Source organism: Cimex lectularius, unplaced genomic scaffold (assembly GCF_000648675.2).
Source record: "Cimex lectularius strain Harlan isolate CLEC.00 unplaced genomic scaffold, Clec_2.1 scaffold214, whole genome shotgun sequence".
NCBI lineage: Eukaryota > Metazoa > Arthropoda > Insecta > Hemiptera > Cimicidae > Cimex > Cimex lectularius.
In genome coordinates this window covers 217,193-244,573 of record NW_019392963.1, presented here as the reverse complement: position 1 = coordinate 244,573, position 27,381 = coordinate 217,193, and the positions used below count along the sequence as shown (strand labels likewise).

The window sequence follows — 27,381 nt, the reverse complement described above, 5'->3', positions numbered from 1 at the left end:
ATACTTATGATTGCTGTTTACCTACGCTCATTGCTATAATACTGCTTCATAGCTTTCAATGGCGATGATTACAATTTCCGGTTCTTGAATCATGAATCATGCCCAACGTATAAATTGAAAGCAGGGTTTGGAGCTAGATGCACTTTTTATGTGATAAATGCTCATACAGTCGAATAACTCACTAAGAAATGAATTACAGAACCTGAGACAACATTACACATTCACTGACTAAGGACAAATCTCTTTGGACAGCCATAAATAGAATCCTAAATTATAAATCCGTTGGTTTTTTAATCCTCTCCGTTGAGATGAAAGCATTTGGAGCTCTGATGAAGAAAAACACTCCTCTTTGTACTGTTTTTACTCCTCATCCTGACCTGAACAATCTCGACCTCAATAGAACCGTAGAACAAGCCCTGACATCTCCATGTAAACCATTCACACCCGATGATCCCATGTTATAAGTCAAAATCCTGCAAGAACTACGAGAAAAAGCTGTGGTTTTCCTTACATTCATTTACAATTTTATCCTTGGAACTGCATATTTCCCAGTAGCCGGATGATACCAAAGTCTAACCTAACTTTTAACATCCAATTATTCTCTTACATGCCATGGGCAAACTAGCTTAAACACATCTTTATCTTTTATTAAGGCAACCTTAACCAGGTAGGATTCAGTCGATCCAAATGTATTCCTAGATGTCATATGACCCTTCGATTGGGCAGCACTGGGGGCTGCCCTAGAAGCTTAAGAATCGGACACTTAAGTACTATGCACACAGATGCAGTGCTACCTTAAATGTATCTTACAACCCATCCTCTATGTAGTGTACACCTCAGACATTCCTACCTTTATGAAACTATCCTTTGGTATACCACCTTACTTTGCCCTCTTAAAGATCTCGCAATCTCAAACAGAAACCTACAAACCCATCTCACACCCCTCAAGTAGTGGAAAATGCAAATAAATGCACAATAATGTAATGTCACTTTAACCCACAAAGATAACACTGCTCCAAGCAACTTCAATAGTATCCTGCCCTGTAATGTAATCCGATACCTTGGGTTATACATTGACAAGCAATTTATGTGGAACCCACACATGCAACTCAAAAGACTTCTTAAAAATGATTGCTGGACAAAAGGAATTGAACTGGGGGGTTCGATCAAATGTTCCAACCTCCAACATACCCAATCCTTATAACCCAAAATCCTCCGAAATATTCTCATTTCTCCATTTTATGTTACATATCTTCTTGAAGTATCCAAAAAGTGCTTCGAGAAGTTTCAAAAAAGATTATACTGTCTGACAAATACCCTCTTCTCAGAAACCTTTCATCTGGCACATTTGCAAATGGTATACCAGTCGATGCCATGATTCCAAAATTCAAATTTGATAAGAAATTTTAAATATAAATACCTAATAGAGCAGACTTTGAAAAAGGTATTCCAGTTAATGCCGGCTGTATCCAGTAAGGTCGGGTATGGGTTAGGAGCTGGTATCTATGGAAATAAACCGAGTACAATTCATTCATCAATTCAAGACAAAGGAAATTTGCCAGTCTATTGAACAATGTGCCAGGGAAAGAAAAAAAATGAATAGCCATATTTGGTCAGCCAGTTGACACTAAAGGTAAATACTAGGTCAATAGTAAAGTCCAGAGCAGTTTGCAATTGCATTAAGACCCTGTCAGACATTGGGAAAAAAAATCACCTTGTCTGAGTACCAGGGCATAGAGGCAACGAGGAGACCAGTAAATTGGACAAGTTCAATCAAAAAAACTTATCTGCTCTGAACACATTTGTGGCATAACAAATTGCTCCTTGGTTCAAGGAGAATGTATTCCAGAAGAGAGGCATGCAAAAAAGTTCATTAAAGGACCAAATGCAGAACTATTAAACCTAGGAAGTGTTTGATAGTAGGACTACTGGAGATTCCATATTCAGAGCAGCAGATATTACCAGTAGAAAGAAGAAACAGCTCATCGGTGCATGTATGCCGACTGGGATCCTCCGACATTGAAGGAAAATCAGGAACCTGTTGTTCTAATTCCATCAACAATAAATTGAAAATATGAACTTGGTTCAATGGGAATGTATTCCAGGCCAGCGGCAATATGATAACAGCAGAGCTACTACACATAGAAGATGCTAAGAGTAAAATGATAAATAGGACTGCTTACTGTACACAGTCATATAGACTCGGAAAAGCATAAACAAACCTGTGCTAACCAGGAAGGAGACAAAGCAGAACATCCTCTGGTAGGAAGGCCCAACTCTTGTGGAGAGTAAAGCCGCCTGAAGGATACACAGCTCTTAACCAAACTTTGGGATCTGTTATAAAGCCTTAAGCTTAAGTAAAGAGTTCGATTCCTAACCCTTCAAGATAATTCTACTGGTACTGAAAAGTAATTGGCCTCACAACCTCCTGACTCGAGTACTTACAAACTATCAAATTTTCAGAGTTGGTCTGTCTTCAGCTTTTCGATCTTTCCAGTTGGCGATGATTAAATGATCAGTAGTGTCCAAATTCCAGGTATATCAGACCACAGGCTTTAAACTTCTTGCAACAACAAAATATTTTTCCAACAAGTGTTGATTTTTTTTAAAGCCCAATTATGTTCTTTGAATATAAATAATTAAATAGTAGAGGTGGGTGTTAATTTTGTTCCATTGTGTCAATAACGCTGTCGAGAGAAAAGCTCAACTGGCCTCGGCTGACCGATTATGTTTGACGTAATTCGTCAATGGATCAAGGGGAATAAATTGTCACAACCCTGTAATTACTTCTCAAACCAGTTTCCTTAATTTTGTCTCTGATATTGAGTGAATCATGGAATAATTGCAGAGGCACGACGGGATCATTGTAGATTCTTGACTTTCCTCTTCTGTCATTAAAATGTCGCAAGTTTGGAATAGGTCTTACTTTCTGCATGCTATTTTATTTATTTATTTATTTTTTTAAATAAAAAAGAAAACTCATTAATTGGTGATTGAATTTATTCATTATTTATCTCTTTTCAATGTATATCACAATCTTAATTGTCAATTAAAGTCTTATTGTAATAATAAGCTATTTACATAGAATGATTAAATTTCATTAGATCTATATTACACTTTTGTTATTTGCATTTTTTTAAATTATATTTTCAAAACAATGTGCTTTTATTGTGTTTCAACAGTAAAAGATACACTACAAAATGATACCAGCTCTTTTAAATATAAATAGTAATATACTCAAGACCACCATAATATAGAAAACATAAAAAATAAATAATTGCTATTGTGAAATTACACGAATGTAAAACGATTAGATTAGATAACTATCTCAGCATACGAGGAATGGGCTTGAACTTTTTTTCTTCAGAACTTGAAGACATTTTAGAAACTTTAATTGTGCTAGTTTTTTTTCATATATGCATTATCCCTTATGAATCCATCACGGATAAAAAATAACTTATTTCATCTTCAGGTAACAGATTTCTAACACCTACTTACTCTAAATAGCTTTCCTTACTTATTCCAAAAAGGCTGTTTAAATAAAACAAATCGGCAATGCACATTTAGGAAGTTTTATTTATGTTTACAATACTGACTTTTATTTTATATATATTTCCTTAACTAGCCAAATTTAATGTGTAAGTGAATACCAAGGGCCATTTGTTTAAATCCTGCTTATAAATCTGATATAAACAAAGCGGTTATCAATTAAAGTAAAAAGAAAATATAAGAAGAACAAAAATAAAGCCATGGCAGAAGTGTAAAAGACAAATATTGCAATATTTAGGCTCTGATTGATATAAAAAAAAGGATGAGCATTTAGTTAAATTTAAGTCAGAACCAAATACACTGTAAATAACAAGTTTGAGTATTACAATCGTCGATAAGTGTTTTGAGCAAATAAACACCCCTTAGCATACAACAGTTAATCGACCATTTGAGTTAACGAGGGCAGCATTTTTTTAAATGATTTTTTTTTAAATGCTTATAACCCATTTGACTGCACCAATCATTTTTATTTGTAAATATAATAAATAATACATATAACTAAACAAACATTTAACAAAATCAAAACTGAAAGAGCAAAACTTAGTTTATAAATAATAAATTACCTTTGATCATATTGTTGAACCCCCGGGCTGCCAAAACTGTTGTAAATTTTTACTTTATTATATTTTAAATATATATCTTCCCACAGTATGACGGAAATATGCTCGGTATAAAACCAAGAATTAAATACTGTTTTTGTTTTTTTAAATATATTGTAATGTCAATGTATTAGCTTTAAGCCATACTAAACAAATATAAATTAACAATACATATCAATAGCATTCTCAATTAATTACAATTTTCTTTCTTTTACATACATATATTAATTATAACATTTATCTATTTTAAATTTCAATTATATATAACATATGTGTGTAAGGTGTCATCCTTCTCTTTGCTTCTGTATAAGTGTTTGAAGTGTACAAATGGAAAAATGGAATGCTTAATTTTATAGCTAAACTATAACTTAACAAGAAAATAAAATACTATAAAAAATAGATAATTGTTTCATCATTCACAATTTATTTATCAACAGTCAGTGGGATGATTTAATTTTTTACCACCCTTCCATTTTTTAATATTTATTTATTTTTTCATTATGACTAATTCATAATAAATATAACAATATGAAGAACTATAACATAAATAATCAGTTTTACAACATAGCAATGGAATTGTCTAGTTATCAAAGCACATTTAATGAAGGCAACATCATGATTCTCACAGGTGTCCGAGAATCGTATCATTCAAGAGGCCATGGACTAAGGATTTTTCTTCAATTTTTTTTTTTTTTTTTTTTTAATGGACAAATGCAAACAATAAATGTTTATATCTAACAACTAGTTCAAACTGCTATTCGCTCTAAGCCTTGTGAGCCTATTCACACAATCTTCAGACGTAGACAAGAAATAACGGCCTAATCGATAATCCGATTAGCAACGGTACAAGAAACGTTTTGAATTACTGATTATTTTAAACAATTATGCAGATAGCTTTGGTCAGACCTTAGCTTGAAATTCAAACAAGAGTTTCAACTCTAACTCATTTGGTACAATATAATTGATATATTATGTTTTACAATATATATAATTATATATTTAAATAGCTAATTTATTTATGATCGATTATTTTATCTAAAATTTGTAGAGCTACCTTTCACAGACCGACACTAGCATCCCCTTAAAAGAGAGATATAACACTCATAGCATTGCACATTATTATCTAAATGAGGATGACAAAGAAAATTTGGGTTAAATAGAATTTTAGAACAAATAACAAATAATGGTTGAATAAGACATGTGAGATAAAAAAATAAATGATAAAATATAAAACGACAATAAGACCATAGTCCATGAAATTATATTTAATCATAGCCCTGCTTCACTAATAGTTAGTTGTCTTACATTCCATATCCTTGGTACGGCATTCCTGGTGCATATGTGTTTGGATAGGCTGATGAAAATCCAGGCGCCATCATACCAGGACCAGCAGTTAACATTAGCTGCGGTTCAGCTGTAAATTGTAAAATAAACACATAATAATGTAGAGTTAAAGAAACAGAAACAATTATAATCACAAATTATGGCAATCCAAATCGACTTAACATATTGTGCCCTATGCTTGGACATTTTGGTTGCCCTCTAAAAATAGCTCTCTGGTACTTCAAAATATTGTAAATGATTTTTAATTTATTTTATTACGTTTGTCATAACTTATATAAAGCAACGGTTATGTCCCTCATAAATGAACTAGGCAACCTGATGAACATTTGTTCAATTTGGTATATAGTTGAATAAAAATTGTTTCTACTTTTTACAAAAATTTTTTACTTTATTTTATGTAAATTGATATATTAAAATAACAAAACAGTAACAAAAAAAATAGGGGACTGCAGTGGCGCATATGTCACACTAGTGGTCCTGGGTTTGAATCCCGGCCACAGCCCATGAGTTTTTAATTCACAATAGTATCAAAGAAAATTATATTCTAAAGAGGTTTGAACCCAATGGGTTGGATGATAAGCTTTTCTTTAAGGCGGGAATTGCTTTATTTTTGGAACCATGATGGCTGAGTGGTTAGAGCATCCAACTCATATTCTCTGTTCGACTAATTGTCCGCGACACCCAACGTGTATTTGGATGTTAAGTGCTTCTATATGACTGGAATTATACTTTACTTACACAGAAAAGCAAATTACGTCATTCTCACAGAATAAATGAAAAATCAGTTCCAGTCGAAAGAAAGAAAAAAACAACTGAAATGACAGTAGGCAGTGACACTTTTGCCCTATCTAAGGCTGCCCTAGGAATTTCAAATAGAATTGTGCAGCTGGTGAAGCACAGGAAGAATTTAAAACGTATTCATGGGAAGATGCACCATTCCATGCAATCAACATGTTAATATCGAAATAATGTTTCACAAAATATATGTAACCTGACCAACCAGACCTAGCCTTAACCGTAACCCAATCCACATACTCCCAGGTAATGTGAAAATGATACATGCAAAAAAATTGCATACCCAGCCCAAAAACATCCTTATTAAATTAGATCTAGACATAAAAGACTAAGGCCACACCAGAGATGTCTTACTTGGTCTGCCTTTGAGACCAGCAGCTAGTCAGCCAAGTCTATGTTTCCTGGTGTGTTGCCTAGTAGTTGTTAAAATTCCATCATGGATCATCATGCATTAATAGCATGTAATTAGTATCTTGCTTTTGTTATTTATGTGTAAAGGTCTGGAGAAGGATGTCGAAAGATATTACAGTCATTCGTAAGAATTTGAAAAACATCTTCGTACTTCTGAATTTTCATTTCTCTCACCATCAATGTGACGCACTCAGCACCTTCTACAATTGTTCATATTTCAAAGAAATATTTTCTGTCAAAACCCTTTGACTCTAGCTAATTCTGAGAGAGACATTTAAACATTGTGAACAACCAACACAACTATGACGACAAGCTTTGATGCTTTGGTGTAAACACTTATCGTCTGGGCACTAGGTATTAGATCAGACACCAGGTAACTAGGCACTCAGACACAGGTAAACATGTAGGCGGCAAGTAGGACGCCTCCAGTGTAGGCTTAGTCTCAAGTTGGGCCTTGATAACTTGAATTTCATGGTACTATAAATTTCCTTCGAGTTAACAAGGTCTGACTGTATACTACATTATTTACCAAACAATATGCAATAATAAGTACATTATATTAATTATTAATCTTTCATAGTATGGAATAATATAGCAAATAAAGCTCATCAGCTATTTAACTTAACCTTATGATCCAATGTCTGAATTCATTTCCCGTTGAAACAAATAAACTCAATCCAAAAATAGGACTACATTTAAAGGCAGGCTATGATTTATTACCTTAATTTTTTTCCTAACAAGTTACTACAGTTTCTCCTGCTTTGTCAAATTAAATAAATTTACTTACGCATCATCATTGGCTTGTGGTCTTGTTCTGCTCTTTCTTCTAGCCTTCTAGTTTCTGATTCTTCCAATTGATCAACCTAAATAAAGAATAACATAAGAAAAAATTATGATTCGGTGTTTATTAAACTCTAATTAGAACTAAAGTATCTGTGTTAAAGACAACTATATCTGGTATACTGATGACTCCAAGACTGAGCATGGGTAAACGAATAAACCAAAGGACTAGGATTCATGCAAGTCTTGGACAATATGTGACTGTCGGACTTCTACCGGGGTGAATAAAAGGGTGGAGAAAAGAATAGCCATCTAATCGAACATGGACACTAAATTGGTAGTACCACTATACTTCATCGGTGGTACCAGAGCCATTTGGAATTGTATCATGAACCTATCAGACATATGGGAATATAACAAAATCACCCTTGTCTGTGTACTAGGGTATACATGGCTGAGGGACATCAAAAAGGTTGATAAAATGGTTAAGAAAAGTTTAATCAGGACACTTATTAACCCTTACCTCTTTTGTGGCATACCAAATTGACAAAAAACTTAGAACCATCAGACAATACATTACAAGAAGTCCTCGGTTCTATGTGAACTCCAGGACAAGGCAAACTATTTCATTAAAATTCAGAAAGACCAAAATATTTAACCTGTAGGTCATAGGTGTTAAATAGTTAAGATTTCTCTCTATGGTTTGTGGGATAATGAACCATGTAATTTGATCATTATTGACCATCCTGGTCTATATTTATCCTCACTGGGTTGCTCAGACCATTTTGTCATTTCACTATCTTCAGCATTGTGTCTATATTGATAAAGTCCATAATGAGAAATTTTTTTTTAATATGACCACCGGAGGGTGAATAAATTCTAGCCCACTTGAACCTGTTAGGACTAGCAAAGCAATCATGATTAGGACAACTGACTCAGAAGAAACAAGCCTAAATATTGCCAGGAAAAAGACTAAAGAAGGTTGGTACAAAGGTCTAAAGGGCCTTTAGCCTTCACAGTCTGGGTAAACAACCATAAGGTTAATGACAACTCAAAAGCTAGTTGTAAAGCTGACTCCTAATAACCTAAATTCCAATTAGAAACTAAACAATAATTTTTACAACTTACCTTTGAAATATATTCACGTGTAACTTGGATTATGTAAGGCATTGCAAAATCCATAATATTATGTCTCCAGGCTAGTTCCAATATAACATCAGGATGAAGGAGATCGTAACACTGGAATAGGCAAGCTGCAAAGCAATCATGATTCCCCTTCTCTAGAAACCACGCTAACAGTTCTTCAGCGACTTCTGAATTCTTAGATTCTGCAGCATACTCCATAGCATCCTGGAAATTTCACAATTTTCAATTTCTCATTCGGTTTGATTTTACATTTTAAAAAATAAAGTAAAAAGTTTTAAAAAATTACTTTAAATAGCCTATCCTTTTTGCAAAGCTGGACGCTTTGTTTCCATCTATTGTTCCCTTTGTACAGATAGGCCGCAATTCTCCTAAATTCTATTAGTTCATGCTTTTCTAATTTTTGCGCCAACACGATATTATCAAAGTTGTCAAAAGCATCTATCGATGTTCTCACGCCCTAAAAATAAAGTTATAAACAAAATTGATTTCACGGATTTTAATTTTTTTTTTTAATAATCACCTGGAAATCTTCTTCTTCGATTAGCAAATTGTTCAACGCTTCATTAATAGCTTTATTGTTCAAAGACTGAACAGATCTAAGGTAGGGTTTCACAAGTTGTAGGTGATTCACCTAAAAGAGCAAATTAAAAAATTACTCCTCAGACAATCATAGTAATACTTTCAAAATAAACTTTAAATACCTTGCTAAAGAAATTAACAGCACGGGTATGATCCATCCTTGGTGCAAGTACAAGTAGCATATCATTTAACAGCAATGGTTTGTAATCGAGATAAAATTGAATTGCCTTGTAGTATAGTTCAATGTTTGCCACCTAGTAGCATTAAAAATAGCATAAAAACAAAAATTAATTAATGGATGTACAATATATTCAAACCTTTGTGATAACATCCTTAAAATGGCTCTCCCTCCATGCTTCAGTTGGATGGTTCATCATGGCTGAGACAGCATTATCGTATTCTTCGTATTTGTCATACAGAAAAACAAGTTCAGCCCATAAGTGAGCTTGTTCTGCAGCGCGCAATACCTACAAACAAACAGAACAAATTGCAGAAAAAAATTATTTACCCCAAATATGTCAATAAGAAAATCACTGGCTGGTCAGATAATGCAGATATTTTAAATCCTCTCAATTAAAAAATAATAAATAATGGATAAAACCTATTGTAATTACCTTAGGAATATTGACACGTGACCAAAATAATTCTAAATGTTCACGCATTTTTGCTGGTTTGTATTTTGAATACAATATAGCTAATTCTGTGAACATGCCCATATGTGCACGCTCTAATCCTAAAGCCGCTTCTAGGAGGTTGATAAGTTCCTCAAAATAGCCTCTATCCTGTAAATGTTCTTGTGTTAATAATCGGAAATATTACGCGTTGGTAAATGTTCAAACTATTACCTGATAATAATTGATTAAATCCTCTAGTTCATCAGCGTGGACTACTATGTGCAGACCACACATCTGGGCTAATCTGAATTCTTCGCTGTCGACGCAAGCGAAACACACTTCCTTCCATGTGTGCGTACTGAAAAAGTCAATTTGTTACAGCATAAATCAATAAACATTACCCACAAGGTTTTAAAAAAGTGAAATTAACCTGTTTGCTTTCCTAGCGCTATCGACTGCACCTTGAAATTCTTTTAAATGTACAAGAGTGATTGCCAGTCGAGCGAAATTGGAAACATTATTATATAAAAGTTTCGCAGGTTCGTACATTTTATCATCAAAACAACGGTCCCCAATCTGAAAGGAAAAACAATCTTACATCATTTTCTTTTGATATTTATTTATGTATTATAATGTTGCCAATGATAATGGGGCAAATAACTAAAAACAGATGAAAAAGCAAAGAATAATAAGTAAAATCCATATAGCAATACATCCAAAGAGGAGAAAAAAAAAATTAAGAAAAGATATTTGTTCACAATCACCTTTTGGATGTCGGCATGATTAGGGCCAGAAATGAATTCCTCTAAATCTGCAAGTCTGTTGGTGCGAGCATAAGCATAGATGAGCTCGCTTTCGATATAAGATTCCCTGGCCTTTTTCCTTGCCATTTGCAAATATCTTACTAAATCTTCCCAGCTTTCTGAAAGCCGACAAGATAAGGGGTTTCATTATTATAAACAAAACTTTAACAAAGACAATAAGAATTACCTGTTTTATGAGCAGTTTCGACGACATCGATATATGCAGATGGATCGTCGGCCTTTATAAAAGAATCGATAGCTTCTTTTACAAGACCGTGCTGCAGTTGGGCCTTTGCCAGCTGACTCCAAACAGCAGGTTCGTTACAGCGTTCGGCAAATTCGTAAGCTCTGTCCAGATTGTTGACATTTTCAATCAACACTTGGATAGCAGAGGTGTTCACATCGAACTTCTTAAAAATAGCAAAAGCTTCTTCATAGAGCTGATTGTTGATAGCAATATTCGCAATATCTGGAGCATCATAATTATCCAATCTGTTTATATATTCCATTACTCTTGATCTGTCCGCTTTAATTGCTGTCAATATGAGCAAATTTTGCAAATTCCTGGAGAGAAAAAAGAATGTTGTAATTTTTTAAAATATAAATCATAAACGTCACACCAGACCACATTTCACGATCTCCAAATAATCATCAACTAACGGTCACTAAACACCACACACTTAAATATAAATTTTAACTAAACTATTTTATATAGTGTACCTGTGGTCACTGAAGACTGAATTGTCTAGCACTATCTTTTCAAGTAATTCGATCAATTCATTAGGCAGATCCGCTGTCATGAAAGCTTTTACAGTGACAGAAATGTCTTCAGGATCTTGGGTCTCAGACAGAGCTGTTTGTACAACCTGTAATGAAATAGATAACAAACATTTTAACATGGACACATTTTTGAGACTGGACAATTTTTTTTTGCTATGACCAGTTTCTTGTTACTAGTGGTGAGTGCGCATGAGTTACGGTTGGGTACAGGTTAGGGACAATTAAGTTAGATTAGGGTTAGGGACCATTTAGTTAGGCTAAGGTCAGTGAGGGTTAAGTTAGTGTTAAGAACAGTTTAGGTAGTTCAGGGACAGTTAAGTTAGTTTATGGTTTTCATTCAATATTGCAGTGAAGTATAATATAGAATACACAAGTGTTAAAATTGTACCTGATCTATAAGAGGTCGTTTATATGGATTGTTTTCATGTAAAACTTCAGCCCATAATTCCGGATCTCTCCTTCTTACAAGGTATCTTGAAACAAAAAAATTTTTTTTTGGATTTAATACAAACTTAATCTCATTAATCATCTGGCGTATTAATCAAAATAACCTAGTTAAAATCAACACCTTGCTTCAGATTTGAATAATGAATTTTCATTGCAGACGTTAATAAGCTCCCGATCGCACTGTCCACGTTCGTAGGCCACGCACGCTAAATGGGGATCCCTCTTCTCGCAGTACTTTCCAACAACTTTGCTGTCATAATATTGATTATCTCTGGAGAGAAGAAACAGTTTTTAGACTCTCAACAAGATTTTTTATTTTAGTGCTTACTTCAAAAATCTTTCTGGGTTATTATTGCTATCGATATAAATTTTGGCCAAGGCATTGTGTGTAGCAGGTTCGATGCAAGCTTCGTGAACTCTGGTCTCGAGCCAAGGCAGTAAAAGCTTTAATCTGTTACGTTTTTCCACCTCTGCCACTAACTCTTCAGTGGAAAACTGCCCTCTTACAACCATCATCAAGTTTTTAATGATATCTTCAGAGCAGTCAACATCTAACAGACCTCCAATCACAACTGGGAGTCTAGATGGATTAACCTATAGAAAATCATTACAATTATTGTCGTAAGGTGATTTTTATTTGATTCAAGTACAACTTACCTTTTGCACATAGATCTCAATGTACTTCTGCAAGTTATTTCTGTACAAATACAACACCAAGTCGTGTACGAAATCAAATCTGTCGCATACAATGATGAGTGGCAATTGATCTGTCAGTTTGGCTTCTTTCAAGAAATTTTTCACTCGTTCTGGATTGTAGCAATTAGATTCTCTGCAGATCCGTTCGACTTCCTTGATCTGACCCGTTTTACAAGCAGCCTATATCATAAATCACAATAACATATGGTTCTGAAATAACCGACCTCTTGTCAATAAGATGATGTGAATATTGTACCTGAATATATTTGAAATGGACTTCCTGATCTTGGCTAAAATTTACAATCGAGCCAAGGAAATAGAATAGGCCTTCATAACTCTTGAATGATTCGAATAAATCGATAAGTGCTTTAGTTGTTAGTTGTTCATGGTATTTAGTGGCTATCTGTACACAAATCTGGAGATTTTGCCTGATGTTTGCAGTAAGCATAGCTTTCAAACACTCGAGAGAATCTTCCACAGAAAGTGTACCAAAATAACCGACTAGCCATTCAACACTCAATAAATGTGTATGAACCACTGCCCTTTTGATGTCATATAAATCTAAAAAGAAATATGTACTCAGTAAACAAAATAAAAGCACTTTGAGTATGAAACGTACCGGTGTAATGTTCCAAAGCTCTCTGGAGCAAACCAGCTTTTTCACACAGCTGTGCAATGTGCGCACGATCGTAATGAGTGAACATTTGATTACTCAAAATGGCGTCAGCTACTTGTGGGGCAGCAATGAGATTCATTTCCAAAAGTCTCGTTTGAAGAGGTCCTTCAGAAGGACGGTTGTTTTTCAAGGCCTCGAGAAGAAAAGCAGTGCATTGGGGTACCATGTTCTGTTCCATCAGAATATCTACAATCTAAATCAAAGGACCTCATGAAGGAAAAACTCAACAGATTCTGTTCTTAGATTTGTCACAACAAACCTGATTAATATCTGCCAATGGTTCTTCATCTTGTACTAGCACTTGAGCAAAAGCGACACCTTGATCTGGGTTCACTCTCATCACGTTTCGGAGCAAAAATATGTAATCAGGGGTGTATCCGACTTTTTTCGCATACAATATTATTTTTGGAAACTGTCCAGTCTCGGCGAAACACTGAATGACCTGTAATTTAAAAATCATATATATCAATGCAGTTATAAAACATTTCATTTGTGCTATCTCATAAAAGTATAATTTACCTTGTTCGGTACATTAGCTCGTAAGTAAACGGATAACGCAAGAGTAGGGTCAGCATTTTTAACAAGATCCCCTAACTCTTCTGAACATTCCAATTTATCTTCTTTCAACCATTTTTCAAGCAACTGCTTCCTCCCTTGTTGAAGGACAGGCCGGCACAATTCTAATGACTCATATTTGTTCAATTTCCCCTGAAAAGTAATTAACAATGTGTTATGCGTCCTTTCTTTTCGACACGTTTATCAAGTGAGAATAATATACCTGGTCCAACAAAATTCCGAAATATTGTAAAAGCGGCGAAGTTGACCCTTGGGGATTAGGCACCTGTTGAAATTGTTGAATGGTTTGTGGAGTTCGCAAGATACCTTTGGCAGCATTTGCAGCAACCTACAACATCACACATCGTTGTTGAGATTTAAACAAACTGTTACAGTCTAGAATATTTGTGAGCAGTTACAACACCTTTGCTGCTTCTGCGTATTGTCCGTTCTGGAAAAGCGTATTGAATTTTCTAACAAATAGGTCTTCTGCACCGGCTAAATTATTCCTTACGGCCATTCTTAGAGCTAACTCGGGGTTATGTAGAACGTTATTAATGTAAGGAATGATCTGATCTTCTTCAACGCTCACAGACAACACCTTCCAATCAAAAATAAATGCATAGAATTTTTTGTAACAGAATTTTTTTTTTAAATAATAATTATATTTACCTGCCCTTTCCTGTTGACACCTATAATACCCCCAGTTGCTTCATGTGGTGCAGTTACAAAAATTGTGTCACCACTGATTCTGTTCATATAAATACAAGTGGCAGTTTCCAGATCATAAAGATGAATGTACCCATACTTTGTGATTAAATATATTACATCATATTTTGCACTAACCTAAATAATTGACATAGTAAGTCAAGGTTTTGTATAAATCACAAACCTATTTCTAGTTCGGGTTTTTCTTACTTGCATCGCTACTGGGAAATCATTGGCTGCTTCTCCTGGAAAGAAAACATCAACTGCTTTCTTTGAAAATGGCTGATTACCAGTTGGAGGCTGGCCCACTTCAATGATATGCAACTAAAGGAAAAACAATTTTTAAACTATTGCACAGGTTTAGTGTTCTTGAGAGAATGACAATGAAAATACCTTTGCTCCTTGAGTTGAACGGACAGCAAAGCAGAATAAGGTAGACATTTCTGCATTACCCTCCATTTTGAACTGCGCAAACGAAGCAGCATGACCTTCGATTGGCTGAGAACACTTTCTTTCAACAGAGTAAAGTTGCATAGCTCCAGCAACACGATTTTGCTATAAAAAATTATGTATATTTAAAAAATACATGTTCAAACATAAATGAAATTCACTTAAGGAAAAAAACCTACTTGTGCTGATATCCCAATAAGGAGTAACCATGTTTGCTTAGAATCTGTTCTATAATTTATTATTTGGCATGATGTCAAGCTGGAATGTCGGTCGAACATTTTGACTGGCTGAGACTCTCCTTCCATACTCCAGTGGTATACTGATAATTCTGTCACCAACGCTAATGTATTTAATGAAATCCATTTCCAAAATACAACATCATCAATCATTGTGTGAGCTTTCATTTTACTTTTCATTTCAATGTTAAAGATTTGCAATGTTTTCTGGGCTAAAGAAAAAAAACAAAAACAAGTAAGTTATATGATATAAGGCTAATAAAAAATTGCAACAAAAATATTTTTAGTACCTTTTAAAGCTATAACTTTACTGGCTGGATTCATTATTGCAGAATCGGCAGATATTGGGCGTCTTATAGGGTTTGCTGTATCATTTAAATCGATAATAACAACCTGCGAAGAATCCCCCACTTTTTCTCTTACACAAATGAATTTGTCCGATTCCATAGTCAAGGAGCTGAAACTAACACTAGCTTGATTTATCCCCACGCTCGTAAGCTGAAACAAAAAGCAAAAAATTCAGTGAGCTGATAAAGTACCAGTTTTAAAGCACATTAGTAATTAAAAATTAATATATATCCATAAAATAACTAAGTAAGTGAAAGAAATGATGAAATGGCCCAAGCTGGTGAAATGACGAATCTTGAAATTTATAGCAGTTATAAGTCCATCTCTCTCAGGACGGTGAGCGTGATAATTCCATGAAGCAGTGTGTTACGTAAACAATAAAAAAAGTGTGTGTTGATTAGTGACCGTTAATCGATTTCTGAATAAATAAAAAAACTGCTGTTTTCTAAATTTTCTACTTCTAGTGCTAAAAATATTAAATTAAAAGGTACACCGCTTGTGTCAAATTGAATCTAAAAGTGAAGATAGATAGAACACGATATTAATACGGCCAGACAGGACTCCAAATTTATTTTTTCATGAATACTATTGATAAACTTTAAGAATTTGTGTAAGTCTGTTAGTGTATCTTTCCAAACAATTTCTTAGATTTTAGAAATAGTATTCACGAAAAAGTACATTTCACTATGGATATAGAAAATAATAGAAAACTAAACTTTTTGGATTTAACAATTCAAATTAAAAATAATAAATTTAATTTCAATATATACAGAAAACCATCCACCAAAGACAACATGATCCACAATGAATCTAATCACCCATGGACCCACAAAATAGTTGATTTTGTGTGTTAAGAAATAGAGAAAACTATGACAAAGAACTCCTGATTAAACATTTGGCCAAAAATAATGGATACAAACAAGCCTTCTATAATTGATACATAAAGAAGAAAAAGCTAACTATAAACAAAGCACCGGGATTTCAAAAAGGTTTTCTTATTTATCCCTTATTATTTGGAAATCGTGAGATGTGATCTGGTGTGATGTTTCAGAACAACATTTTCTTTATCATGCCAACGCTTCGACCTTTATTGAGACCATCTTCAGGGTCTGGGATTTACAAACATTGTTTAAATGTAACAAATACATGTAGGATGTGGGAAAAAAGTGAATTTATACAATGCAAAAAAATATTTTTTATATTCTATCTATACTTTTATATATGTTGGATTTTGAAGGGGTGGGGAAGGAAGTCGATATAGAAAGACATTTTTGTATAAGGAATCGGCTTCTTTGAGGTGAAAAGAGCTGACAATGAGAAAAAACGTTGGTAATGGATCGGCCAGATTATCTGTTATGAATGTTTTATATGTTCATCACATTCCACACATCAAACATTTTTACATAGTTTAATTTTTCAACAATTTAGCTTTCCTTTTCCTAATTATCCCCCTCTATATAATCCTGAAAGGATAATCTGGTCGAACCATTACCAACGGTTTTTCCCATCGTCAGTTCTTTTCACCTCAAAGAAGCCGACTCTTTATTCAAAAAAAGTCTTTCTATATCGACTTCCTTCCCCACTTCAAAATCCAACGTGTATAAAAATAAAACAGCAATATCTCACTGGCACTCTCAATATGATACGCCAGAGTGGCACAATTACGCAGAAAACAAACACTTTGAGTGAGTACAAATACTTTGATTGAATATAAAAAATATTTTTTGCATTGTATAAAATCACTTTTTTCCACATGTATTTTTTAAATTTAAACAATGTTTGAAATCCCAGGCCCTGAAGATGATCTCAATAAAGATCGAAACGTTGGCATGATAAAGAAAATGATTTTCTGGAACCTACATCACACCAGACCGCATCTCACGATTTCCGAATAATCATCGACTAACGGTCACTAATCACCACACATTTTTATCCCTTATGTAAAAAACATTAGCAATAGTTTTAGTAAAATCATTTCCAAGAAAGAAGTTAAAGTAGCATATAAAATATAAATTCACCCATAAAATGTTATCAAATGCAAAACAAAATAAAAAATAAAAATGTATTTGCAACTCGTGTAAAGGTGTATACGTGGGACAGACAGGAAGAAAATTCACAACAAGAATAATGGAACACCTACCAAACCAAAATAGACCCTCAGATTTTAAAGATCACCCTTTCAACATGTTGACATAAATGGACACACATAGAAGGAAAAAGGCCTGACTATGAATTGGAAAAAAAGTTTGAAATCCTCAAAAGTGATCTAGATCCGGAAGAAGAGTACCTAAATAAGATGAAAGACTTCTCATACCCCTCAACATCTCCTAAAAATCACGCATAAAAGAAAGTTTGGGATCCCCAACCAACATGTCACACCACTTTTGCAGAAAAGAGATTGAGGCACGGGCAATTGTTGAAGGAACCCACTAACGATAAAGAAAAACAAAACAACTAGCCTTCCTTTTACTTACTAATTATAAATTCTCATAATTATATTAATTTTATATTACAATGGGTATACAGTATTGTAGATAACACACCAAGATGATGGGGGCAATAAACTCTGAAACCGGTTGTGAAATTTACATCCTAATCGTAACCAATCCAAGTTAAGAGGCACATCAAAACAGTCATTATATCTAATAAAAAAATACTTCACAACAATCAAAAAATCCAAATTTCTATTATGATTATTCAAAATTTTACTCTAGTCAACAAGCTTTTCAAAATTAAGTAATAAAAGGTCAGTCCGACATTGGTATTTTCAATTGTTTAGCTATCAAAACCAAATACACAAATGATGAGAAGAAATTAAATGAATCATTGTTTGATAATTATCAGATTGGACAAAAGTTGTTTATTTGTACTAACTTCTATATAAAATAAAATTATACAAATAAACAATAGATGAGTGATTCTTACGCCTGTATATTAGAATGACTAATACTTAAACCTAGCCAAACACCACCGAATTCATGTGGAGCAAAACTTTCTCCCTTTAAATCACTCAAACTTGCCAAAACTTTCATATCACATTAACATGAATGACTGGCTTATTTATTTCAAATGTTTGAACCGTGCTTAAGTTTGTGTTAGAGGCTTGTAATTTTTTTACTCAGTAATACAGTGGTACCTTGAAATTCGAGTGCCCAACGTATGAGTCTGACCTCTCAATAGGTCACAATTTTGAGTTATGAGCCAGAAGTTGATACATGAGCCTGCTATAATAGAGCTAGAATTTGAGATATGAACCTGCTCTGGTAATGTCACAACCACCACGTTGTTGGTCACTTACTTTGTTCAGTTCATATGTTTGCCCCATCACAGAAGCATTTCCATCTTATTTAGTTTTAATTTTGTGTTTTTCTGTACTTTTTTTACTGTTTTTAGCTTTTTTGTGTATAATATAATTTGTTTTTAATTTATATTATAATCAAGGTACATAAAAGGGAACTGAATGAAGTAAATAATTTATACTATGTATATGCTATCATTGTAAATACATTTTTTAATTTTTTAAGGGCTGGTACTAATTAATCTCATTTCAATTTCAATAAAGAAAATTGACTTGATACGTAGAGCATTTTACTTACGAGCTCAGTCATGGAAAAAATTAAACTCATATCTCAAGGTACCACTGTAATATAAGTTTAACTCTTCCTTTAATTAACAGCAGGTAATAATAAATATTTGTTGTTCAATTGGTGAAAAATGAGTTTTTCCAGTTTTTGGAATTTCATGAGCATTAAATGTTTTCGATTAGTCAAGTGGCAAAGTTCATTGCTAAAAATCATTGTAAACAAAATTAAAAAATAAAACAGAAAATGTCAGCATAAACACGTCTTATTTTCCCGTTGGCTGTGAAGATTGTCAAGTACTTTTTTTCTTTCAAACACTGTATTTTTGTTGTTGCTCTTTTAACTTTTTGAAATAAGAAAAAATAGTGAAACACAAATTGTATATTCAGTGCCATGCATGTGTGAGTAATGAAGTTAAATTTAATTTAGTGCAAATTATAATAAAAGAGATTAACTTTCTTTATAGGTCATGAATTTTTGTATGTAAATAGCTATACATGGAAAGGCTCCACATTGGTTCTTTATCATTTTCTCATATAATAATATTTTTACAAACACAGTTTAGATAAGGAGAACTCTGCTTGTAACTGTAAACAAACCTTGGTTATATAACTAAAATTCACGTATTGCATTAAATTCATATCGGTACATTTGTAAAAATAACAAATAAATAAATTAATTAATTTAAAAAATTATAAGTTTAGTTAAGGTAATTGTATATTAATTTACATTATACAAGTCAGATGGTTGGAGGTAAAGAGAAAAAACACTTCTGCTTCACCATACCCATGGTTGTAGTGTATTTAAAAATGTCCCTTGTACAGACACAGATTGAGTTGAATCGCGGAACCACTGCTGAGAATGAGCCAATGAAACCAAAACATACAGAATGAAGACCATGAAATATGCCATACAACAACATGGTTATAATTCTTTTTTAAATTTTAAATATTATATAAGAATTATTTCACTTTAAACACACAAGACAACATTTACTAATTAGCAAGTTCAATTAGTAAATTTAAGCAATTTTATGTATTATATTAAATAAATAAATTAAGTAATAAGTATTAATGCCTATTAAAGTAGGTAAGTAACAAATTTAAAGATCCATGTTTAATTCTTTTATTATTGTTTGGAAGTAATCTATCCTTATCCATCTCATGTCACATAAATTTAAAGAACCATGTTTAGAACAGGCCGGAGTCAGGATAGTCCATTAGAGTCCAGTTCTTAGAGCATCATTTGAAGATTGAAAGCCATTTAAGATTTAAAAGAACACCAGAGAATTTTAAATTTTCATGGTATCTAAAGTTTATATTGAAGTAAATATTCAACACTGTTAGATCACGTTAATTTATCACTATTGACAATCAAATGTTGGTAAACGATGCCCATTCCGCAAATGCCAATTCACTTTTGTTAATTCTAACCGGCAGTTTACATGGGGAGGGAGATTTAGATACAGCAGAATAACAAAAACAGCTAAAAGCAAAAGAAAAACTTAATAAAAAATAATTAATTAATGGTTTAACTATTTAAGAATGATTAGTTTGGTCGTTTTTGATCATAATGGTATATGCCATCCTCACTATTTTTGGCCTGTCAGGTTTCAGCATGGGTGTGAGTTCCTGTTTAATCAGGTCTCTTTTGTAAAATGGTGCAAAGCCGAAAGCAGTTTGAGTAACATCCAAAACCAATGCGTGTAAACGGATCAAGTGCTGGTTCAACGTATGTTTAAGGACTTGCAGATCCACCATCAACTATTTTGTAAAGGTTGTGAAAGATGGAAGGAGCCTTTTTTTCCAGCCTCTTGTTCCAATTGATCATTTTTTGTTTTTTAATTTTAATACTGTTTTAATTAATTTAATAAATCATTTGTTATGCCACAGCTATCCATAATCACCTCCATAAAGCGCGACACAAAGACAGAATAGGTAGAGAAAAAACTTATATAACTAATAAAAACAGGACAAAAAAAAGGCTCTATTTTGCATGAGAACATGTCGACAAGTGCCTGGACTTCTAGAAAAATAACTTCTCGGATGAAAGTAAGTTTAATATTTTTGGATATATTACATTTGTAGGAAACAGAACCTGGTATTAGGAAGTTCAAAATATAACACCGACTGTGAAGTGAAGCAGTAAGGTATTCTTCTTAACATCCATCATAATGTATTATTTGTTCTAAAAAGATAACAGCCCAAAGCATACAGCCAGAATAACCAAAGACTGGTTCAATTACGACTGTAACTCTTTACCTTTACCCACACCCCAACAAATTCCTTGATATAATCCCAAATGAAAATTTATGGGCTATGGCAGAGAGTAAAATTCGCAAAATTAAACGTTCCTTAATGGAGAAAATGATACCAGCCTTAATAAATACAAGTTGGTTACAAAATGTGAATTATATTATTTCTCATATATTTTTTTTAAACAAATAATTTCATTAAATGTTTTATTGTCCAAAGATTTGTTATAAAATAAAATTAAAGAAAAAATGCTAGAACACCCTAAGTGACCCACTGTCAATTCAACTTTCAGCCTGGTCTGCTAAACCTGATTTGGTTTAGAATTTGTCCTCTTTTAAAAAAAGTTTGCCGACCCAGTCTGATCTATAGAAACAGTTTGAACATGTTTAAATCCTTGATGCTCTGGTGGTCCAATTTTTTATTTTATTTAAGGGATGTTCCATTTGAATTTCTATATTCATTGTTTTGGGATCCGAACGAAAGACAGTTTGTTTGAATATCTTTGTTAAAAGTCAAAAAGAGAATGGGACAAAGAGCAAAATCGAAAAGGCATTCATGAAGAAACCGAAAAGGCAACTGTTAGTGGAATTGAGTAAAGGGAAGCAGGTTGAAAAGGTTGAATGAAACAAAACAGAATTGACGAGGCTTCTGTGAGGGCCTATTTCAATCAAGTTTACTGATATAATCAGTAATTATTGAACAAATATGAAAAGGCATTTCATAAATACTTCTATTGCAGCATTCAATATTTGATGCTCTGATCTCAAATCTCTTTTAACAGTCCATTGCACATCATTCTAAGAGATGCATGGACGATATTTCTATTAGAACATGCAAATTTCTCCCCCTAGCCATAACTATAGCCGATGATGACCTACAATGCCGACGAAGAATTTGATTGTAATAATGAATTTATTCTTAAGTGCCGATAAAAAGCAAAGTGGAAAAGTCATCTCTGGTAAATAAACCGAAGCATGTAACAGGAATCAGGAAGGCAGGCAAGCAAAAGGTTAAATGAAGCAAAAGAAAATTGAGGATTTTGCGAAAGCCTATTTCAGTTAGGTTTACTAATAATCAGTTATTATTGAACAAATCTTAAAATGCATTTCACAGAATACAAGGCTTCTATTGCAAAACCTTGATGTTCTGATGGTGCCCAAATCTTTTTTTGAGGGAATATTCCATCTGAATTTCTAACACCCGTTGTTTTGGAATGGGAATGAAGGATGAATAACAGCCTTTTTTACAAGTCAAAATGAGGAAAGGTTTACTAATAGATAATCAGTAATTATTGTACAAAACCGAAAAGGCACAGAATACAATTCCACTACAGTGTTCCTTGATGGTTAAAGGAATGTTCATGAATTTCAAGACTTGGAAAATGAATGATGGCTAGTTTTTTATAAGTTTAGTACAAATTGTAAATAAAACACTTATTTGTTTACATTAATTTCTATTAATCGAATCTGATTTGTTTTTGTGAATGCATTATGCAACCTGTGATTAATGACTCAAGCCAGCTTTTACAAGTATATTTAACGAACAAATTCAACTCTTTCCCTATACTCTTGTCAAGAAATAACATGCTTAAATAGAATAAAAATGTTTTATTTATTTATTTAAAAAAAAGGATTAATTAATAAGTGATTTGATGTCAGGTACGGTTCGCCCGTTTCATGAATAGACAGGTCGGCTTCGTCTCTGAGAGAACGTGTCTCATTTCATGAATCACCACGGGTTTTGATTTAATCCTCGCGATCCTGTCGGTCAAAAACCACCTAAAAAAAGACCGATTCAAGGAAAAAACAAAAACAAAAATCTAAGGAATTCCAAGCCTAAACCGGTAAAAAATAAGACAAAAACGTCTAAAAATAGGCCTTTTTAACTTATTTTTGGCCGGAAACGTCAAAGGATGAGAAATAATGACGCCAAAACGGCACATAAGTTAATTTTTTTTTAAAGATTGTTTACACAACAGTATCTTTTTGTTAATGGTATCCTGCAGTGTGGAACAAAAAGATAAGATAAATAAAGGCAAAAGATGATAGTTGACATGTGGCCCGGAGCCTCCTCCAACTATTGATAAACTTCGGAAGCGAAACCCGTTCCGACCGGCGATAACCCCGCAAAAGACCAAATCCTCCAAAAAGAAGCGAAGTCTTTTCGAAAGAGATTCGGATATCGCAATGGAAAAAATAAAAAAATAGAAATCCTTTTGGACCGACGTTCGAACTTCAATTCAATCAAAGGAGGCCTATTAACTAATTTAATGTCACGATTTGACGTTTTAACAAGGGTCGCGGCGGAAAAAAGAGAATAAAGGACTGGGTAAAGAAAGTAAGATGGATCAGAGGAAGAATCGGATTAAGGAATGAGGGATTAGGTAAAAGGTTTAACCTGGAAAACGAGAGTCGGCCTGCAAAACGAAACCTCCGGGGGCGTTAAACCGAGATCGGGAAAACAGGATAAGGGCGAAAAAGTTGTTAATAAAGGAATAATTAATGGGAATGTTTGGGAAAGGGTTTCCCGGTTGTGGTATGCGATGGGAGACCGGCCTGCCTGGAGATAGCGGTGTCATAAGCCGAGGGGGAGTGAATATCGTATTCCCTCTCGGCCGCGATTCTCTTCTCGCCCCGGTACAAAAAAGAGAAAAAGAAAAAAAAGCTCACCGTGAGGTGCTCCTGAAAGCGTATCGGGAGTATTTGCGCCATTTCCAACGTTGTTTTGCCCAGGTGGGACTGAAAATGATGAACTGACGGTCGACGAGAGAGAACGGATGATAAAACGGCCGTCTAGAGAGACCGTGTCGAGGCTGCCATTATCTACGAGAAAGTAACAACATGGCCAACACAGACACACAGCCGGAATCTGCCGAGTGTATTCATCCGCGGTCTGACGGCCGGAAAAGCCTTTTAACCAACGGAACAGGGGCCGTTTTTCCGTCGGGGCCACAAAGACGACAAATCCCGGAAAAAGGTCGACGGAAAAACTTCCACTTTTCACCGTTCCGACGGGTTTTTGACGACGACGGACGAATTGAACCGTCGGGACTATTTTCTTCCGCTGATTCACTCGTCAACTGCCACATGGACAACCTGCGCAAGAGATTATTATTTTTTATTGATATTCCACTCTGTATATTTTATTTTCCCGGTTTATTTTATAATTTTTCCAATTTGTTTTCTTTTTATTCTGCTAATCCCGCCTTCCGCGTTGTCCCGAGACGGCCCACGACCCCCTGGCTCCAAAACAAATTTAAATCGCATTAATAAATCGAATTACGAATCACTTCCTCTTATCAATTTCACCTCGTCCCGAGAATTGCCGGCCTCGACATCTCTTTCAATCCAGTCAAATTCGGGAAAATCTCTCCGGGAATAAATCTCCTGAGAGATTTTCCCGGGAAAATTCCGCCCCTCCACCGATATCGGTTCGAGACGAGATCGCCGAGAATCGGGATTGTCGCCAATTTTCGAATCGGCCCGCCATTCGGATATTCCCACGTTTTGTCCATTATTCAACTCTTTCTTCCCCCATTAATTCGATAGTTTCCCTTATCTTTTCTATGCCAGTCGAAAAATGAATCCATAAACATATCAAACCGATTGCAAATCCCAGTCGACAGCATCCATGAGTGGACAGATTCTTGGAAGATTAAAATAAATTACCAGAAATGCGTTCTTCGAAATTTCACAAACCAAACGTCTTCAATGGTAAAGTATTGGGTTGTCTTGAAAGTAATGCAGCTTAATGGTCATAAAATGAAAGCAATTAAATTAATGTGTGGTGATTAGTGACCGTTAATCGATATTTATTTAGAAATCGTGAGATGTAAACATGTAAATGTAATTGTTATATGTAAACAATGTTTGTAAATCCCAGGGCCTGAAGATGATCTCAATAAAAATCGAAACGTTGGCACGATAAAGAAAATGTTTTTCTGAAACCTACATCATACCAGACCGCATCTCACGATTTGGAAATAAATTAAATTAAAAATTTTAAACATTTTTTTATTAAATAAAATACCATCCATCACTCCAGAGATACCTCTCTCCTCAAATGATTTATGGACACTTTGATCTGAGATACTTTAACTGAAATTAAATAATTATGTAAATAGAAGATGATGTGCAGGGTGTTGCATACCCTCTGAATAGAATTTTGAGTCTTTATTATTAACAGATTCTGTAAACGCGTTTTCTAACTACTTTTTATCGATAATTTTTTTATGTTGTATGATTGTCCAGATGTCTAACCAAGATCCAACAGTTTTCGTACATGTGAGAGCCTGAGTGGGGTCGAGCTTTGTCGTGTATCAGAATCGGACTTTTCTGATTGACGAAAGATGGCTTCATTAATGCCAATTTCTGGTGCATTGCTTCAATTTGAGACCATTACATTTCGGTATTGATTGTTTCTCCAGGATTCAAGAAGCTGTAGTAAATCAGCCCCAGCGAAGCCCACCAAAGAGTCACCATCAACTTTTTTTTTATGAGTTGGTGGCTTTGGAAAATGTGGTGCGCTTCTCCTTTGTCGAACCACTGCCCACAACGATTGCTGCTATCGTAGAGAATTCACTTTTCACCACAAGTAACAATTTTATCCGGAAAAGGTCCGTTTCTGTTAAGGCAAAGAAATTTTGCGCAAACTTCATAAGGATGATTTTTTTGGCGGTTGCACAGTAGAAGGCTAGGACAGGGTCGGTCTAGGTCTACAGACAGAGAAATGATAAATTCATCCATAATTACACGAAATGACATAAGAAATCTAATAAGGCAAGCCCGAAATGTTTCAATTTCCTCCAGGACTGTAAGAAGAAGGCAATGAAAATAACCTCAGGGCCTGACACCCGGCTCGTGGATCTCACCTTACCACAGCTCAGAAAATGGTCAGGCTTCAATTCGTATGGGAACATGGAAGATTGTGAACGAGTTCTCTTTATAATGAGATGAGAGTTGGCCTCAAATCTTCAGATGGGCGTAATTTCATATGGAGACGCTCAGGAGAAAGGTACGCCTCATTCAGTATGGTTCCTCAGATGATATTCTATGGTGGTTCATTGATGTTCTGGGGTACCATTTCCTTGGACGCCCGCACCGAATGGTTGTTGTGCTAGGAAGTTCCCTTACTTCACAGAGGTACCTACAAGTCATAATCGAAGAACATGTAGTGCCATTTGCCCCCACATCGGTGAGATATTCTTCCTAATGCAGGACAATGCCAGGCCCCATTTTGGATGACTACCTGAATGAGGTTGAAATTGAGTGCTTGGTGCGACAAGCTCAAAGCCCAGATTTGAACCCAATCAAACATATTTGGGACCACCTTAAGCGATGAGTACAACGGCAAAACCTAGGCCCTAACACCCTAGAAGAGTAGGAAACGGCTGTTCTTGATGAATGGGAAAGAATTCCTCAGGATTTTCTAAGGAATGCAAAGGCGCCTAACGGACGTATTTCGTGCCAGAGATATTGTTATATTCGGTATTAAAGAAGACAAAAAATTTTATTTTTTGTTCTTTACTCAGTATGTTTTTAGAATTAGGTAATAAACATTTTCTTTTTAAATGTCTTATTTTTTTACAACCAAACCTATTTTTGTTTTGCAAAATATAAATAAACCTGAATGCATTAAAATTTAAGGGTGGCGCGTTAATTTTATCCATTAATGTATATGGATATGCGGTAAACAACTCTGGATGTGTGCCAAAAGAAGCAATACAATCAAAATACAACGGTCCAAAATACAACAAAGTGTTTCAAAATATGGTCGGTGCACCTTGGTATGATCACAATAGCGACATACACAAAGATCTGAATATCTCTCACATCGACATGGAGATGAAATAGCGCGACATATATTTGGGTCAATGTCCAATAATAATGATTTTAAAATTAATAAAAAACAATCTTGTTAGTTACTAATTACGAAATTTATTTTTGCCAAGTGAATTCTACCGGGAAAACGGAATAATTTGTTAACAAGGTATCTGTCAGTTGTGAGGCTTTTGAGTGTGTTCAGTCGTC

General features: G+C 34.4%; 1 protein-coding gene across 1 annotated transcript; it reads right to left on the bottom strand.

Moving 5' to 3' along the window:
- Positions 1 to 3,556: 3,556 nt before the first annotated feature.
- LOC106671084 (clathrin heavy chain) lies at positions 3,557 to 24,391 on the bottom strand. Its single transcript, XM_014401890.2, has 29 exons — positions 24,022 to 24,391; positions 15,459 to 15,666; positions 15,112 to 15,380; positions 14,876 to 15,037; positions 14,693 to 14,806; positions 14,447 to 14,620; positions 14,199 to 14,375; positions 13,998 to 14,123; positions 13,739 to 13,927; positions 13,479 to 13,661; positions 13,163 to 13,412; positions 12,800 to 13,104; positions 12,505 to 12,723; positions 12,176 to 12,441; positions 11,969 to 12,118; positions 11,789 to 11,873; positions 11,341 to 11,486; positions 10,808 to 11,184; positions 10,582 to 10,739; positions 10,248 to 10,393; positions 10,049 to 10,175; positions 9,818 to 9,985; positions 9,521 to 9,670; positions 9,326 to 9,457; positions 9,145 to 9,255; positions 8,911 to 9,081; positions 8,607 to 8,828; positions 7,486 to 7,561; positions 3,557 to 5,562 (listed from the first exon to the last, which is right to left on the bottom strand). The coding sequence occupies exons 1-29, from the start codon at positions 24,061 to 24,063 to the stop codon at positions 5,450 to 5,452; spliced, it is 5,016 nt and encodes a 1,671-aa protein (XP_014257376.1). The 5' UTR covers positions 24,064 to 24,391; the 3' UTR covers positions 3,557 to 5,449.
- Positions 24,392 to 27,381: the final 2,990 nt, after the last annotated feature.